The 16,181-nt window shown below is 37.8% G+C and overlaps 1 protein-coding gene across 1 annotated transcript in view; it reads right to left on the reverse strand.

The window, feature by feature from the left end:
• Positions 1-401: 401 nt before the first annotated feature.
• The window catches only part of RAD54B (RAD54 homolog B), a gene marked incomplete at its 3' end in the record, with an annotated part of 63,592 nt that continues 47,812 nt past the window's right edge, over positions 402-16,181 (reverse strand). The window contains 8 exon segments of the mRNA XM_082296877.1: positions 402-628; positions 3,582-3,782; positions 4,106-4,172; positions 5,589-5,850; positions 7,951-8,132; positions 9,523-9,813; positions 10,402-10,541; positions 11,061-11,268. Of these exon segments, the coding sequence (XP_082153003.1) occupies positions 402-628; positions 3,582-3,782; positions 4,106-4,172; positions 5,589-5,850; positions 7,951-8,132; positions 9,523-9,813; positions 10,402-10,541; positions 11,061-11,268 (1,578 nt within the window).

Consider the following 16,181-nt stretch of genomic DNA (forward strand, 5'->3'; position numbering starts at 1 on the left):
ATACACATGCATATACATGCATATAGCATTGACTAATTTATAAAATTCAGCTGAAGAGTTGCCAGCTTTACAAGCCATAAATCATTATGATCAAATGAAAACTACAAACCAAAGTAGACTTACAGTAGGAATGTGCATAAAAACAATCTTATTAGTTATGATATCACAGGAATAGAACACTGGAAAGCAAAGTTAGTTTTAAAAATCTGTATTATAATTACAGCAAGTATGATTAACTTAGTAATAACTGTAACTTTGTGTAAACATCAAGAATCACATTTACCCAGAAATCTCAAGGGAAACACACAAAACATAACTGGGCAAAAAGAACAATAGGTAACTGCACACCAGTTGTTTACAAGGCCTATGACAAGGAGGATGCAAGTAGTAGAGAAAGACACTTAAGTTTTATTAGGTGGGGAAGCTGAATTGGTTACATTCTGGAAAATGAAAGAAACATTCTCTTTTATCCTTTCAAGGAAAGGATCAGCAAGAGTCTGATGTTGCCCAGAGAAATGCTTCCATTGCATCAACTGTGACATGGAAAGTGGTTTCTTTGAACTAGGCTTCCCATGGTTTTGTTCAAGCTGGCAGCTTCTAGATATGGGAGGCTTTTCTGAGGAAGTATCTGAAAAAAATGATGCAGTAGACTAATCAGAGAAAACTAGGACAGAAAATTTCAGTGTGAATCGATAAGAGTTGGTGATAACAAATGAGCACATATAATCATTCTGTATCAACAAAACCCAAACATATATCCACAGTAAGAGGGGGAAGGCTGTTTCTTGCTCAGTGATTGAGGTTATCAAAATCACCATATGCTAGCATAAAGACAAATCCTTTTATACATGGATGGGAAAGAAAATATCTTATCTGGCAATTTCCTTTCTTCTGTCTTCCTAATTCTGTGACATTTGGCCTGCTCCCATTCTTTAAGTAAACCTGAATCTAGATGTATGTTGCAGCAAAATTCACTCCAGCTTCAATTTCTTCCCAGAGGAATCACTCCAGCCAGCTAAGAATAGTTTGAGTAGCAGTTTAATTGACTCAGCACACTAGATCTGTACACTCTGTACATCCAGATTATGCCAAGTTGTTCAGTATACACAATACTGTATATCACAGTAAGGAAAAGACTATTGCTGTGAAGCACAGAGAGATTAATTCATTTTTAACGTAGGATCCTAAAGCTCCAAATAGTATCAGGTCATTGCAGTGCACATCACACATTGATGGTTTTATGATTCATCTGATGCATGGGATACATGAAGAAATAATTTTGTATGGAAAAAAATTGCATCATTACTGTTACTGGTTTAAAACTTGTCACCAAATATTTTCATAGCAGTATTATGTGCTTTTTAGGAAAGACCAGTGATGTGAGCAGCACGACTCAGAGTATTCCTGAGTTTTTTAAAGTTTCTGAGAGCCCATAAAGACTCACACACACAAAACTTTCCTTCTGACTGACATATGACATTTGAAGTATATTTGAAATATATTTTTTTACTGGCCAGAAGAAAATTTAGAATGGATGCATTTACAGACTCTGCATTCCTAACTCCTAAAGTACCCTATGATCAAGTAAAACAATAGGCTTACAGCTTTGTAGCTGATCTGAAGGCCAGCAGAATAGCAAGCAACCCATCAGTATGATCCATGCACAGGAAATTTCCTCCTTTCAAGTTTTCTAAAGAAGACCCTAGTGTGAATGGACCACAGGAGATGATGGTTGTGAGACCTGTATTACATTGTTTGGCTCCTTTTCAGTTTATCTTTCGAATCATACTTGCTAGATATGGAAGAGACAAATCAGTGAAATTCTTGGCTTGTCTGTGCAGCAGAATCTACCCCCAATAACCTGGAATCTGGTTCCTTGATGCACTAATTTGACAGTTTTCTGTTCTAAGGAAAGGCAAAGAGACCTTTGCAGAGGTATCTGCATTCTGGGGTGATCAAACATGAGACCACGACTCAGAACAATTTGACTGGGGAGGCAGTGAGACAGCTTGTCCTCTGCTCTTTAGGAAACCAAACCTTCCCCTCACTCTATCATTACCACCACTTAAGTCTAATAATGGCCTTCAGGCTTTTCCTTGATTTACTGCCAAAGGGTTTTGTTCACTGGGACCAGGACCTACCCTTGAAAAAGTCACAGAATCCAAGAGGCCAATGTTGTGGTTGAATTGATAGAACCAATGTGTGTTCAAAGCATAAGGTAAGAAGTCGATGTTAAGACAATTGCAAGCTGCTAAATAAAAATATAAGCACCAGTGTTCATCACAGCAGAAACACAAATATTCTCTGGATTTCTGCACTCCAGGAGCCACACCTGCCTCACTGCATACAACTGGAAAAATGTGGCTAACATTTAACACAAAAGGTGCCTTTCCCACACAGATCCTGTAATAGTACCTAAGTGGAGGATGGCAAATTTACAAGATTACTTATGCAGAAACAGAATGTCTAATTTTTCAATCATTAAAGAAAGATACAAAGATGATTTAATCAGCATATGGAGCAAAAATAAAGAAGATAATAAAATTCTTATGGCTACAGAAGCCCTGTGCTATCACTAGCCATGTCCTCCCCATTTTGGGTAAATTAATATGAGAAAGAAGCACAAGTCTAACCTATTACCTGGGAACATGCAAACCATCAAGCAAAATAGTAGTGGGACTGCATTACTTCTTTTCTTGCTCCTGTCTATTGAGAACACACACTCTTGCACCCACTTCTGGAGTTCTTTTTATTGAGGTTTCTGTGTGCATTTAGACTACATCAGTATTGGTACCACACTATCACACCTGTAAATAATGTACATGGATATTTCATGCCCCAAAAAAGAAATATATCCAGGCAATAGACACTCTTTCCTTCAAGAAATTAGGTGAGCTATAAAAATCAAAATGGATAAGATGCAAACATAACTTATGATCATTTATTTTTTTAAATCCTGTTCCTAACTTAAACCTATATACCTGTACACAGCAAGTATGAAAACAACTTTGATATGCCAAAAGAACAAGAGACAGGTTCCTACAGAAAGGATAGATGTGAATATTTGCTACTTGGTTTTACAACTGCCAGGAAGTCTTCCAGCATGTCTCAACTATTTTAATCATTGTGCATCAGCTTTAGTTAACAGCTCAGAAATGAAGGCTTATATACAGAGAGTTGGCACAGACTTTCACCTGGTATAGCTGTCCTCAGATAAACTGCTTTATAACTTGACTGGGCAACCTTACCAGGTTTTCATTACTGTCCTTGAATATTTTGAAGCAAAATACCATATTGTGCCATTCGGTTGTAACAAATCATTAGTTGACTTGCACATAGCTAATTCAAGGACTTAAGAGGCATGATAAATGAACTAGTTGTTACTGCAAGGAATTAATCTTTCTTCACCTCATTTTGTGAAGGACTCCTATGGATTAGATAAATCAGCCACTACATGGAAGATTCCATAATGAACCCCTCCAATCCTCTTTTACTGAGCATCAAAGTTTTCTCCAGAGATAGACTATATATTAAGAATGGATTCCTCAGCAGTGGCTAGAGATAATGAAAAACAAACTCACTTTGATGGTCAATCTTTCCCATACAGTCACACTCAAGCAAGTCATGAGTAACACAGCTGGAATCTTCATGAAGAGTAAAGAGATTTTTAAGCTCCTCAATAGAAAAATGTGTGTGTTCAGATGTCTTGGAAAGGTCTACAACTGCCCCAGAAAGGTCTTGTTTGCTGATCTGTCTTTGATAAATCTTTTCTTCTATTGAGCCTGTATTGAAAAGAAAAACAGATGAACTGGCATAATTTTTGACCAGTATTTACAAAGAAGCCAAATCCATTTCTTCATAACAATATACATAGGAGATGTTAAATCACTATTTTCAGTTATTTAAGAAAAAGCAAACCAAAGGCAAGTGAATCAATGTGATGTCTCCATCTTAACTGAACTCAGAACAAATATATATTTTTAAAGAACAAATAATATGTATTTTTAAAGAGCAAATTATTTCCAAAAACACTCTCCCCCCTTTCTTTTATGGACAAAATGTCAACATCTGTCTCACTCTGAGTAAGCTGAGCACCATCTCTGACCTGTGGTTAGCAGCCTGTAGATATGAACAGTATGTTTCTGACCATCTCTCCACACTCTAGCCATTGCCTGAGAAAAGCAAGATGAAGAGCATTAACAACCTGCTATACAAGGATACTTTAACTAAAGCTTGTAGCCTTCACTGATTGAATTACCAGTTCTGCTCACTTGTTCAAAGAGATGTTGTCTGGATAATGCATTCCTCAATAACTCTCTGTGATTGTGTAAGTTTTCTGGTATTAATTGTAAACAGTTTTGAAAATATAATTTACTTTCTGACATTTATGCTTCTCTACCTTTCTGTATACTAAAGTAGGAAAGTAGGTGTTTCAATTGTGTAAGTTTTCTGGTATTAATTGTAAACTATTTTGAAAATATAATTTACTTTCTTCCATTTATGCTTCCCTACCTTTCTGCATACTAAAGTAGGAAAGCAGATATTTCAATTATTTCCTGAAAGAAATCCTCTCTTCATATTTGTTTTCCAACCATTAACAACTACTTAATATTTCAGGAATATTGATCATTCTCCCCCATCTCCAAAATTGTTTTTTTTGCTACAATACATCTTTAAAAGTGACTTTCACATTTCTTTTGAAATTCTAAAAATGGTTGTTTGCGCCTCCTTTATTTCTTAAACAAACAAAATGTAAAACTGAGTGCTGCTAGATGATCTCTTTTTTCTGAAAATGTATGGGTTACACCCACATACTCGGTACAAACACACACAACACAGTTTGCAGTCCCTGGCAAGCTGCAGCAATTCTGTCTGATTTAGCAGACTTTTTCAAGCAACAAGACAAGTGACCACATGAGGGTACTGATTCACCCTGGGAAGAGGAGTAAGGCCAAGAATCAGAGCTTATTTCAGGTATTAAGGACACAGCATTACTCTACAATAAAAAGTTTCTTACTGAGTTCAAAAAAAGATTTTTTAATTGTTATTTTTTAAGGACTATTTTAACTGAAGAGTCTTACGCCAACTAAACAATCCCTTGAGGCCAACAGTGCCTTTACAAGAATAGCGCAGCATTGGCTCTCTTTTCTTTCTTTTGGCATCACTGCCATGTGATTTTCTCATTCTTGCCATTCTGATCAGAGTCTCTCCCTTTTTCTCAGGGATTGCAAATCAACAGCAACATTTGCTATGCAATCTAATCCCATTTTCCTTTTAGAAACACAGCAACTCTCCAGATAAAAAAGACATCAAGAGACAAAGAAGATACGTGACTCACTCCTCCAAAGAAACCAGAATTTAATCTTTTTATTTTTTACTGCAAGAGAGCTTCTAATGATCCCAAGATATATAATAACACAGAGAAATATTTCTTCTTTTCTTAGAAAGTTTTCCCTCATTATTGTACTTGTCCAGATACTGTGTGATAATTGGTAGCAAGAAGACATGTAAAGCCAGGCAATTCAAAATCAGTCAAGAGTTCATTTGGTGCCCATCCCAACCCACACATACACAGTTGTTTACCAGACCTGAATATCTGTAGCTGGATTCCAGTCGATATCATACAGGATCAAATGAGATGCTCCAACCAGGTTCAGTCCTACTCCACCAGCCTTTGAACTCAGCAAAAAGATAAAAGCTGGGCTGAATTTACTGTTAAAAGTATCGACAATATGTTGTCTCTGGGAGACAGGAGTATGTCCATCAAGTCTAGTATAGGAGTATCCATAACGTTTGCATACATCTTGTAATATGTTTAATGTCTGAGTGTAATTGGATACCAACACGACTCTGTCAAACAGTAGAACAAAGTCATCATCCTAAACCTTGGTAAAATTAAAGTTCAATAACAAATTACTGAAGACATCTAAGAAAATAAAATTAAAAGTGAAAAATTATACATCAACCCAAGGTTACTTTTTCTATTAAATAAAACATTTCCTATTAATTAGAAGCACATACTAGATCTGGATGCCTTATACCTACTGTCAAGCATTCAAATGTTAAATAATTAATGCCTCCCTTTGCAACAGAATTTGGCATAATGCACAGATTGCAGGCATTCAGAACCAATCACCAAGATTTTTTTTTAAAATCTGTTTATACAAAATAACTGTTGTTAAGACAGCATTTGCAGAGGATGTTGTAGGAGCTAATAAATAACATATAAATATCTCTACTTACTGATAAAGCTACTATGAATTTCTACAGAAAAACTTACAAAATTCTAACAAAAATCATAATGAAAGTCAACTAGGAAAGCAGAGATTCTTTCCTGCATTTTATGGCTGAAAAGAATGGGGATGAAGACTAGTGAAAGATAGACACTGGGGTTTTTTAGAAAGCAAAATCAGTCTGATGCCTTACACTAATACCAAACTATGTTGGTCTATTTTCTCTGAAATTTTGCCTAAATAGGTTTTAAAGGTCTGAAAATCTAGAATTGCTATCCTCCCAGATACTGAGGATGATTCTACTAAGTAGACAAATATCTTTTGAATTTAAGCCATAAGTAAAAGAATAGAGCATTTTCTGCCAGATCTCATTTGGAGGTCTTTTGTAATCTAAACTAAATGTAATACATTTCATTATTTTTTTAAAATAATTTTGATTAAAAACAAGTTCTGAAGAACTAGACTAATAATTTCAGGGGAAAATGAAAATATTAACATTTTAGAAGTGGCTTAGAATATTTTTATTATTACACTTTACAACTGAACTACATCCATGACTTGTTTGTAAAGACTTTGCAAGACTTTTTTTGTCAATCAACACAACATTCACACCTTTGTTTTCACTCAAAAACAGAATATAAATTTCAGGTTAGGACTGGAACTGAGTCTGTATATTGCAAAAACTATTTAGTACCAATGAAAACAGAGAAACCAAAGAAAAATAAACATGAACTGCACTGAATTAAAGCAACAAAACTTAAAGGCATGAAGTAATGCCTCAACTCAACAGTTCCTAAAGCACTGCTACAGGGAGACGCACATTTTTCTGACACCCCTGGTTTCACTGACCTACACGAAACAAGGCCAGTACATTTAGCTATTCAGCTGACATTGGTTTCAATGGATGCTAAGTATATAAACTCCAGCAACAGGCTCAACTTTCTGATTTGCAAAAAGAGAATATCTTCATATTCCATTACATCAGTGTCAAGAGAGCTGCTGTTACTTCCCACTACTGAATTACAGTGTGTGCTATTTAAGCATGAGTTGAAATAAAAGTTAAAAGTTAAATACTTCTGGAATAGCTGGGCTTTAAGGCATGAGTCCATAAAAAATTGTCCTGGGGCACCAGGTCATGTGAGATTCCCACAAATCAGCAATCGCACAGAAATTAATCATGTGCATCCTATTACCCCATAATAAACAGAAGATTTCCTACATGTCAGTGGCATTTACCACAGGGGAAATTTGGGCATGTTCATCTGTTTAGAGTGGCTGCCCTGAACTTTAGAAAAGGCAGCAAGCAGTGAGCAGTTAAGCATAATTAAAGAGGAAATAACTTACAATCTAGTAATGAAAATATTTTAGTGCAATTTAATAGATTAACACATCTTCTCAAGAAGATACAAAGCATTGGAAAGCCTCTGCAAGTACAGGATGCAGCACAAGGGCTGTAGCAAACTATCTTACTTGCTTTACAGTGTAAAAAATACAAGTATCTCTATCTGGAAAAAATATGAAGAGCATCTTTAAAAATTATGTCAAATTCTAGTTCATAATTTAACAAGAAAGCCAGGAGTACAATGCATAAATTAATTTGGCAGCCCTGCAAACAGCTGCAATACCTTTATTTTGAATGTTACACCCCCACGTATTTGAAAAGCAAATCAATATCCAGAAGGTCACTCCCATTACCTCCCTTCTACCTTTCTTTCACACTTGCCTTTCAGAAGAGTTGAGCTCATGGATTGCTGCTAACAACTTCACCAGCACCTGCAATTTTCCTGAATCAGTTTCAGAGAAAGTGTCCGAAGTGTAACCTTGTGGGAAGACGTCTATTACACCTTCATAGAGGCTGGACTCATCATAGTCCTCAGACATAGGATCATGGCTTTTTTCCTATTGAAAATAAAAGGATTAAAATTCCATATCCCTTCTAACATGATTCTTTTAAAGATTGCTATATTTTTATCACAAAGACAAAAGGAGGCATAAAAAGCTGCCATAAAGCAATATATTATGTCGGCATGAGCATGACAACCTCCCAACACTGGATTGAAAGCAAAGTTTTAAAACAGTTATAGTGTTTATTTTAGTTTACACCCTTGTCCTGGGGTGACTCAGTCACCCTCTAATCTAAGACATTGTTTGCAGCTAAGTAGAAAGTTGAAATACTTAAAACTGAAAAATGTGTACACCTTCTCTACTTAAACAACCACACAAATGTATTTCCACAGTAAAGACATATCTAAACCTTAGGAATGAGAAGGAAATCAATACACTGTTTATTCTTTCTAAATCCCATAGTATCTTATTATGAAACTTCCCAATCATTCACTCTGTTTAGGAAAATATTGTCATTAAGATTCAGTTATACCACTGGAAATGAAGAAAAGCTAGCAAGCAAAACCAATAAAATAGCAAAAATATAGGTAATATTTTGCTGTACTTAGAAAATCAATGTTCCACAAGGAGGAAAAAGCCAGACTACTCAAATGCCAAAACCACAATGGCAATAAATGACTTGCACATACAGTCCTTTCCATCCCTATATTTAATAAAGGCTTGTGGTTTTGCATATGAAAAGTTTCTAATGCTTATAATACTATGAAGTAAAGGCAATGAACTTTACTTGTCAGTGTTGAAAGTCACAGAGATACTGTACTGTGGATATTCCACCAAAGTGATGAAGTACGTCTTTTAAGAAAGATTTACATTTCCACTCACTTTACTTGGACATCAGCTAGAGGCCATAGAAGTTACTATTACCAAGTTCTAACTATCATACTAATTACCTATAGGAATAAGAACATTTCTATATATTCAGTCCCAGGAGAAGTGGCAATGGAGATATCTAGTATCACAGACATCTCGAGCCTGCAGCTCCCAGTGTCATTAAGTTTGAAAAAGTGAAATTATCATGTGGACAGGGAGGTTTCAGAGAAACCAGTAGACAAAGTACATACAATAACCTCTAGTTAACAGTGTTCTTTGTAGAAATCACATTTATATGTATTTTTACAAATATTCAGAGTCAAGGTTAAGAGGGAAAATACATTAAGAAAGAGAAAACAGCATAAGGCAATAGGAAACTGGTGAGATACCTTCCCTGACTACATTAAGATTTATTAACATTTGTGCTTTTGAAAGCAGACTTCCTAGAGCAAGTTGTATATGAGAGTATGGAAATGACCTTAAGCAACATGCACATTGACCATAACACAGTTTTAGTGACCTGTGCCTGCTGAAATGGCTAATTGCAGGCACACACCTCCATGCAAATATATACCTTTATAGCTTTAAACAGAAGACATGGATGATTGCAAAGTTTTTTCAAAGCACCTATACACATTAGGTGAGGACTATTTTCTAGTCTGCCTTGTAGACAGGATGTAATAACATGAGAACTAAGCAGTTTTCGATACAATTCAAGTTGCAGCACTGCTGGTCGGCAGAAGATTATGCTCTCCTTTTTGGGGGGCAGAAATTTGTTTATAACCTCCTGTGTTCTTCTTAGAATAAAGAGTCTAGTGAGGCGTGTGAGTTCTGCTGCTCTTTTTACTCCTAATTCCTTTTCCTCCTAAAAGAACAAAGCACAAAATCAATTATAATCTTGTATTTCATCAGAACAATGTTCTGTATAATTTTAATTAGGTATTTAAATAACATTTTAAAAGTATGATACCACTTTTTGACACGGCACTGTAACGACCAATTCTTCTTCAATCAGTACCACTGCATTAGCTTAGTTCTATGTCTGGTTTCTAAAGTCTTAAACAAAGGAAAATAATGTCCCAGACAACATCCAAAGCTTGAATTATATTCTAGAATTTCTCGAGATGCAGTGAACACATGCAGACCTCGCAGTACTGCAGAGAAACTAAGAATGAATGAAGGAAGTATTGTCACATGGCAATGCACATGGCATTTCCAGGAATGCAGGTGCTGGAAGCACAATTGTTGACTGATAATTAATAGGCAGCCGAAATGAGGTGATTTTAACATGTGTGTACTCCTGCTCCCTTTGGAAAACAAGTGACTTTATGTCAAATAGGAAGGTGAAAAGCTTCAGCTACTATTAGCAGTCCCAAGCTTCACTTTACTCTAGAGAATGCAAATTTCACTTTACTATGGATTTTCTTCTATAACTGGAGTTTTAACCAAATACCTCTGTTGCTGAAGGTTCTCTAGATCTGACAATTGGTTCCTCATATATCTTTCTATACGTGGATAGAGAACCGAGTATTCCTGGATTCACAAACTCTATTAATGCATAAAATTCTTGCAAGTCATTTTGGATCGGAGTACCTTGAAAAAGAAAAAAAAAATTCTGGAATTGGTAGTTTTTTCTTTGATGGAAGTACATTGAATGCAGGGTTTAATGTTGAGAATGCATCTTGAAAACAGATGTTTTGTTTCAATGTGAATTGCTCTGAGTCCTGAATTGATCTAAAACTTTACCAGGAACAACAAGACACTGTACTCCTAACCAAACAGACTGCACATCTAATTGTTCTGACAAAAGAATTTTAAAAGTCAAGTTCTAAATCAATTTTATTAAATAACTACAATGAAAACATTGAATGTATGCAGAGTCCTGACTCCCTTACAGAAGATCCAAGCTCCTTGCTTGCCCCTGAAGACTGACAAATTTTGCTTTTATGTAAAAAAAGATTGGGAATAACCTGTTTTTACAAGACCAGAGAGTTCTTCATTTAATACCCATTTCAAAAATTCACACTGATCTCCTGCTGAATATCTTTTTCTTTTACCCCAACCTAGCACTATCAACATAAAAAAATATTCAAAGTAACTATAGATACTAACCAGTAAGGATAATTCTCCTCTCACAAGACAGACTAGTAAGGGCTGTAGTTGTCTTAATAGTGCTATTTTTCAGACGATGTCCTTCGTCACAGATTAGGAGGTTAAATTCTACAGCCTGAATTTGATCCAAAGATCGCAGCAGCATCTCATAACTGATTATCATAACTGAATAAAGTGGAGAACCGATGAATTCTTCTACTTTGTGGTCCTGCAGGCATAAAGGAAAATACATCATCCAACTATTTCTTTGGAGATCACATCCTTAAAAATCATCACATTCCTTAAAAATCCAGTAACTATAGAAATTTCTTCTTGCATGACACAAGGTATTTACTATCTCCTTCATGACTTCGGATTATTGATTCTTTCCTAATTTGCAAAGGAAATCTGATACAGCAATTTAGAGTTTTACCACCTCATTAAGAGAAAATTTATTATTCTTTTAAGCCTTCAAATCCTCGGAGACACATTACCATGAAGGTGAAAGGCAGGGAGCTCCTGTGACAGCTTCCCAGTGCTGGCATTTGGGTGAGCTTCAAATGAATAATTAAAGCCAAGATAATGGGGAGACACAGGTAGCTCCTTGTATATTCCCTTTGGATCTCAGCCTGGTAAAGTCCAGTGGGAAGTTACCACATTGTACCAGAATTCCCTTTGTAGTTTTTAATTGAATATTATATTATTGAATATGATATTATATTGATATTATTAAACCTAATGAATAGGTTCCAGGTATCAGATTGTAGAAGAGCAAAGTTCAGGTTGCTCAGAGCTCAGCTGGGAAGGATTCTGCAGGAAGCTTTCATGGAGGCCAAAGGAACTCACAAGTGCTGGGAGTTTTTCAAGAATGCTCTTCTGGAAGCATGAAAATAGTTCATCCCCTTTGAAGATAAGAGAAACAGGTGAAGCAAGAGACCCCCTTGTCTTAACTGTTAGCTTCTGAGTCAAAATCAAAAACAAAGTGTAGCAGTGATGGAAATGTGGATAAATACCTCTTGAGACCTACAAGGGCATTGCCAGGGCCTGCAGAGATGCAGGCAGAAAAGCAAAAGGTCAGCTAGAAATTAATCTAGCCAGAGACATCAAAAACTGCAAGAAACGGTTCTTCAGGTATATAAAAAACAAGCAGAAACAGAAGGAAAATATTGGCCCACCGATAAACAGGAGAGGTGAATTAGTCACAGCACATTCTTTATCTCTGTCTTCACCAGCAGTGCTGGGTTCCCTGCCCAGGGAACAAAAATCCAGGCTGATGCAAATACAGACCCACCAGCATCAGTGAAGAGTGGGGGGTGAGCTATTACAGGAGCTTGACCCCTATGGATTAATGGGCCCTGGCATTGCCCAGTGGTGTTAAGAGAGCTGACTGACATCATTGCAAGGCCACTCTGCATAACCTTTGGAGAAGTCAAAGGAGAGCAGGGAATATCCCAGAGGACTGGAAGGATAATATCACCCCCATCTACAAGTAGGGCTTAAAGGAGGAACTTAAAGTTATAGAATGAATCTTTATGGGAGCTCTCACTGATGCCTTTTCCTGGTCTTTAAAACCAAGAGTCAAACATGGTTAAAAGGGAAAAAGGGATTTTACCTTGGTATTTATTTTAAGGATCCTTAGATGCACTACGTCCAGGTTGAATGCACCCCAATGCACACCGTAATGCACACCCACAACAGATCTGGTATAACATTATAGGTCTTACTAATTAGCATATCTATCAAAGATTCCCCAATGACAGGCTCGAGTGAGCCCCTCCTCCCCAAGAAACCTTCCTCTGGATGGTTCTATTTTGTGTTCTGGAGAGGACCTTGGGGTCTGGGGCATATTGACCCCTAACTACGAAACTTCTAAAATGTTTAGTCTGTTAGCTTAACAAACAAGTCCAAGAATGTAGGCAAAAGCACTAAAGAATACAGAAGTTGTAAAAAGGTATAAAAGGGGTTTAAAAGAAAAGGCAAAAAATCATCATGGCATCATCACAATTCAGATGGAGCACAGGATTAGGAAAAGCCAACATGAACTCAGTAAGGACAATTTGAGCTTGACAACCCTGACCACCCTCTGTGACAAAGTAACCTGCTTGGTCGATGTGGGGTGGGCGGTGGACATTGCCTGCCTGGATTTCTCCAAGGCTTTCAGTATGGTTTCCCACAGCTCCTCCTGGAGAAACAGATGGGCTGTGGTGTGGATGAGTGCTCTGTGTAGTGGTGGGACCTGGCTGACAAGGGCACCCAGAGGGTGCTGGTCAATGGCTCCTTTTCAGATGGTCAGCGTGGCATGGGTGGGGTCCCCCAGGAATCGATGCTGGGCCCAGCGCTGTTTAATATCTTCGTAAGTGATTGGGAAGACGGGATCAAGTGTACCACTTGATGAAGTTTCCCAATGATACCAAACTGAGTAGGAAAGTGGACACTGTGGAAGAGAGAGCCATCCTGCAGGAAGATTTGGGTAGGCTGGAGAGTGGCTAGCAAGAATCTGATGAAGTCCAGCAAGGGCAAGCATAAGGTCTTGCACCCATAAGGGAAAACATAACCCAGGTGTGCAGCACGGGCCGGGATCTACCCAGCTGGGGAGCATCTCTGTGGAAGGGATCTGGGGATCCAGGTGGACAATCAGATCAATAGGAGCAAACAGTGCTGTGCTGGCACAGAAAGCCAACGGGATGTTGGGCTGCATCCACAGGGGCATCACCAGCAGAGATCAAGAAGTCATTATCCCACTCTGCTCAGTGCTCATCAGGCCACGCTGGAATACTGTGTTCAGTTTTGGTCCCTGCTGTGCAGAAAAGATGTGGACAGGCTGGAGAAGGTCCGGAGAAGAGCCACAGACTGGGAAGCCTGTCCCAGGGGCAAAGGCTGAGACAACCGGGTTTGTTCAGCCTTGAGAAAAGAAGACTTAGGGGAGACCTTATAACCTTTAAAGTGAAGATGGAGACTCCCTTTTTACAAGAAGTCACATGGAAAAGACAAGGGATAATGGGTACAAGTCACTCCTGAGGAAGTTCCAATTGCACATGAAAATTTTTCACAATGAGAACAATCAGCTGTTGGAATAATCTCCCCAGAGGAGTGGTGGAGATGTGGCTGGACAGAATGCTGGGTCATCTTGTCTAGACAGTGTTTTTACCAAGAAATGTTGGACCGCATGATCCTTGAGGTCCCTTTCAATGGGGTATTCCACAACTATTCTATAATTAATTTTGTTACTAGCCCTTAACATTGATGGGTTGGCCAACAGGTAAGCTCACCCTGGGACTCAGAAAATAAGAGTCCATAAGCAGCCCCAGAAAACATGTCTGTCTACTGGTATATTTCTAATCCTTCTATTACCAGTCAGAAAATGACTGCAACTATCTCCACTCATATACCCCTCAAGCCCTTTTCCTTCAACAGACACCAAGAATTTTCATGTCTGCTGAAGGAAATGCACACACTAAATACTGTAATGGGACGGTGAGCTTCCTCCAAGAAGGTTTCCAGAAATAGCTACATTTCTGTGTAGACTTGTAAATGTACTAGGATTGTTTACCTGTCTTGCAATTATGCATAAAAATGGAAAAACCTACTGTGGGCATGTCCCTTACCTTTCCATGTGGCTCCAGATGCTAATTTCGTGAATGCTTCTTCCTATGTCCTAGCAGTGTTCACTAACTAAGCAAGCTATGGGTGCAGCTGACAAGCTGGAGAACCTCTTTAATTGTGAAAGCAAATCAATCTAGAGCCTTAGAAGGTATTTTTATTTCCAAACAAGATCAGTTACCAAACACAGACAACTAAGTCTGGAGCCAGATGGTGTAATACATTGTAAAAGCAGCACCACTTAATTATCACAGCCTTTAGAGCCTCCTAGCAGATGATTCAGATGAATCTATGGGATGAGTCCAGCACATTAATCTCACAAAGTACCATGCAGTAGATCAGTCCCCCACATGCTGCTCACAAAGAGGCCCAGCGTGTCAGAGGAAGCAAGGATTACTAAGGACCAGGTAACAAGAACAAGCACCCATTTTCCCCAGGTGTTTGGAACTAGACTGGAGCTTTCCTGTTCTTTCCAGGACTGTAGTTAACTGCCTGTTTTCTTGTTGTATTTTTACTGCCATTTTCAAAACAGGAGCAGACAATTACCCAACACAGGAACAGAGAGACAGAGGAGCTCTGTAGGGAAGACCCAGTGTTGTCCCAGCCCACTATATAGGCTCCACATTGCAGCCTTGAAGACAGAGGCAATGCCTCTCTGAATTTCTCTTGGGATCGTCAAGCATCAGAAGATGCCCAGGGTTCAGAAATCATTTTCTTTTCCTACATTTTCAAGCTGTGAGCTGAGACTATGGGGAAAGTGCTGAGGCACTGGGGAACAGCCTCCAACATCTATCCCCTGGTAAAAGATCAAGTGTTCAGGACAGTTTGAACTCCTTAAAAAAAAAAGGCAGGAGAGTCCTGACTTATTACAAGCCTCCTGCAGCCAAATATAATGTATTTCCTACTGCATGTAACAACAGCAGTGGATGATGGATGAAAAATTAAAATAAATTTACAAGCTAATTTCAAGTAATTAATTCATACTCTTAACTGGCTGCAAGATATGTCTATATTATAGCCTCCATTTTAACAATTACCCCAAGTGACTTGACAGGTTTAAGCAATTTGCCTGGAGCCATGTATGGAGCAATTGTCAATCAGTATTAGAAGTCCATAATGTCCCAGACTTACTCTTTGAACAGACCTTTCTTTGCACTAGTTCAAATCCAATGTAGCTGGTGAAGTGTAAATTCAAAAATGCTGAATCATAAAGCAATGTAAACCTATAATTAATTATTTTTCCAGATATTTTCACTTAAAAACTGAATCGAAACCACTCCAGTAAGAAGTGATAACTCTGTAGACAGATAAAGGAATTATTCTCTCAAACACATCTCAAATGCTGAGAATATGAACTAACAAGACCTAAAAGCAACCTTTGTGGGGATGCCTGCATTTTAAAAGCAATGTTCTGTACACGGCATTTGCATTTTAACATAATTAAAGTGTAATCACATTTTAAAAGCAGATCATATCCTGGTGTTTTAAAAAGTCTATTACTGAAGGATTAGGATCGGTTTGTGGTGTTTCAGCATGAAAGTG

The sequence above is a fragment of the Coloeus monedula genome (assembly GCF_965178545.1).
Source record: "Coloeus monedula genome assembly, chromosome: 1".
Taxonomy (NCBI): Eukaryota; Metazoa; Chordata; class Aves; order Passeriformes; family Corvidae; genus Coloeus; species Coloeus monedula.